The sequence below is a fragment of the Urtica dioica genome, chromosome 4, assembly GCF_054948205.1.
Source record: "Urtica dioica subsp. dioica isolate 48M chromosome 4, U.dioica_male_clone48M_v1_H2, whole genome shotgun sequence".
Lineage (NCBI taxonomy): Eukaryota > Viridiplantae > Streptophyta > Magnoliopsida > Rosales > Urticaceae > Urtica > Urtica dioica.
Window position 1 is genome coordinate 49,119,805 of NC_142759.1, and position 2,581 is coordinate 49,122,385.

Here is a 2,581-nt window from a genome sequence, read left to right on the forward strand (position 1 = left end):
GATAACTGTAAGACCCGTCATGCGGCTCAATTGGATGCGAGGATTCTGAGTCCTCCGGTGTAATCGAGAACCCACCGAAAAACTGTGACAATTGATCAACATCTTTGCTAGTAGAAGAGAATGACATTGCATCAGACAAACCTCCGTACGTATTGCCTCCACATCCTGACTCAAAAAAGGCTGGATTCATGCAGTCGTATTCATCGTCCGTTTGTGGTACGCTATATCCACCACCGCTGCCGAATTGAGGATCGTATCCACCACCGCTGTTGTATTGCCCGCCACGTTCTTCACCACCACCACCACCACCTCCTATGATTATAATAAAAACGGAATTAGAAAATAAAAACTTGTTTTATTAAATTATGAGAGCAATCTTACCTGCGTTATCATCCGAGGCATGACCAGTATCATCCGAAGAACTTGAAACGTCTTGAGTCTGTCGATGGGAGGGAGGGGGGGCGGACGTTTTCGTTCAACACTTGGTTGACATCAACTCCAAGATTTGCAGCCTCTTCAGCAATGTGCATATCTGGGTTCTGATTTTCGTCATCTAGGTGAACAGGATCAATCCAGTGAAGCATCTCATCATCTCCTTCATTTTGGGCTCCCGACCTTTCAAAAGCCCGTTCGATGATGTCCAAAGGATCTAAAGGCGCCACTGAATTATCGAACTTGTACTTCATGTCTCTCATGTTCAGCTTCATGTTATAACTACAAAATACAAGTTTCTCCAACCTCTTGTATGCTAGGCGGTTCCGTTGCTTTGTGTGCACTAATGCAAATGTGCTCCAATTCCTTTCGCATGCTGATGAAGACGCAGTTTGGGAAAGGATTCGCATAGCTAATTTTTGCAATGTCGGAGTAGCATTTCCATAAAGCTCCCACCAATTTGCTAAAATACATACACATTATCAATCTTAAAAGTCAAACTATAAACCATCTTAAATCATTACGTGAAATTATTACCTGCTGCTAGAGTACCCCTCGCTGATATCGCACTTTTTTTGACAAAAGTCTCCTTTAGTGTCTCGAAATGCTAACAACTGTGTATTTGAAAATATAAATCATTATAAATTAATATCAAAGACGTGTGCATAAATACCAAGAATATAAATTCCTCGTGTCCTAGCCTAGATGAATCATCGTGTGGGTGCAAAACGTCAAAGACTTTTGTCACCGATGCCATGTGTGTACTATCCATATGAACCTCTCTGTTGTACTGTAACTTTGGATTAAGGTAGTAAGCTACATTAAAAAGAACAGATAATTGTTAATAACTATAACGTCTAAAATAGTTAACCTCATTAAAAATGTTAAACGTAACGGTTACCTGCTTCATGTAATGGATGACAAAGTTGGCTGGTCCACCTGTTCTCGACAATATCAACAATCCATTTTTTCCCGTGAAGTCCCTCCAATCTTTTTTTCATCTCATGGAATACGTAGTATAATAATCCCATGGTTGGATGAACTTCGGTGTCGACCAATCGTAGACACTTGTACATCGGCTCAAAGATACCACACACGTCGTCAACTCCGTGCCAAAATCGTTGGGACAAAACATTCTCCGAAACAGATCTACCTGTCTGCATACCAGCTAGCTTGTGATCGTCCCACCATTGACTCGTAAACATTTGTTTCAGCGCAACTCTTTTTTCGCGAAGACTTCTAAGAGCCAAATAGTTCGTAGCGAACCTTGTTGTCCCAGGACGCACAATTTCACCTGGGAAAATGTCTCTTAGATTGGATAATAGTTGACCATGATTGTAGATGAACTTTGATATCATTCTAGCTGCCTTAACGACGGCTTCAACGTTCCCTCTCTTCCCGATATCTTCAAACATCAAGTCCATGCAATGAGCGGCGCATGGAGTCCAATACACATTGAACCTATAAAACTTAGTACTTAATCAATATGATAAATTTGAAATTAAAATAACAAATTTCAAATACAAGTTGTACCTCTTCATCAACTTTTGCCCAGCCTTTTTTGTAGTTAGATCCACTATCTGTCACGATTTGTATAACATTGTGCTTCCCAACTTCATTCATGGCATCTTTGAGGATGCCATAAATGTAATCTCCACTCTTGATGTTGTTGGACGCGTCAATCGACTTTAAGAACACCGTCGTTCCAACACAATACACCATTATATTTATGATGCTTAGCTTGGTGGGGCCAGTCCAACCATCAGACAAGATCGTACATCCAAACTTCTCCTAGTTCGGCCTTTGGTCATCGACATATTTTTGCATATCAGTAACCTCGGCATCAAGATACTTGTCGTGAATATCATACGGAGACGGCAACGGAACGTTAGGACCTACAAAACAAAATACTTAATAAATAAACTAAATATGATAAATACGAAATTAAATATAACAACTTTTAATTCACTTACCAAACTCCTGAGCATACTGGATCATGTTTCGAAAATGATGTGAGTCCGCCTTAGATGCCGGAATGTGCTCGTGAACAAAGAACTTGCAAATGTTCCGTCCGAGTTTCATCGCGTATCCTGGTATGGACATCACATCAACCCTTTGTTGCCGAGAACTGGGGGATTTGTATAAGGAT

The 2,581-nt window shown here is 40.6% G+C and overlaps 1 protein-coding gene across 1 annotated transcript; it reads right to left on the reverse strand.

The window, feature by feature from the left end:
• Window positions 1-714: 714 nt before the first annotated feature.
• On the reverse strand, window positions 715-2,154 carry LOC149401814 (uncharacterized). The gene is made up of 5 exons (XM_089610897.1): window positions 1,966-2,154; window positions 1,334-1,901; window positions 1,106-1,248; window positions 970-1,046; window positions 715-895 (listed from the first exon to the last, which is right to left on the reverse strand). Exons 1-5 carry the CDS (start codon window positions 2,152-2,154, stop codon window positions 715-717), a joined length of 1,158 nt encoding a protein of 385 aa, XP_089467023.1.
• Window positions 2,155-2,581: the final 427 nt, after the last annotated feature.

What these genes read in the sequence shown, in the direction of transcription:
- LOC149401814 (XM_089610897.1), bottom strand. Translation starts at nt 2,154, where the DNA reads ATGGTGTATTGTGTTGGAACGACGGTGTTCTTAAAGTCGATTGACGCG. An exon ending in GGGCAAAAGTTGATGAAGAG is followed by an intron (nt 1,902 to 1,965) that starts GTACAACTTGTA and finishes TTAAGTACTAAG; the next exon opens with TTTTATAGGTTCAATGTGTA. An exon ending in ACGAGGAATTTATATTCTTG is followed by an intron (nt 1,047 to 1,105) that starts GTATTTATGCAC and finishes TCAAATACACAG; the next exon opens with TTGTTAGCATTTCGAGACAC.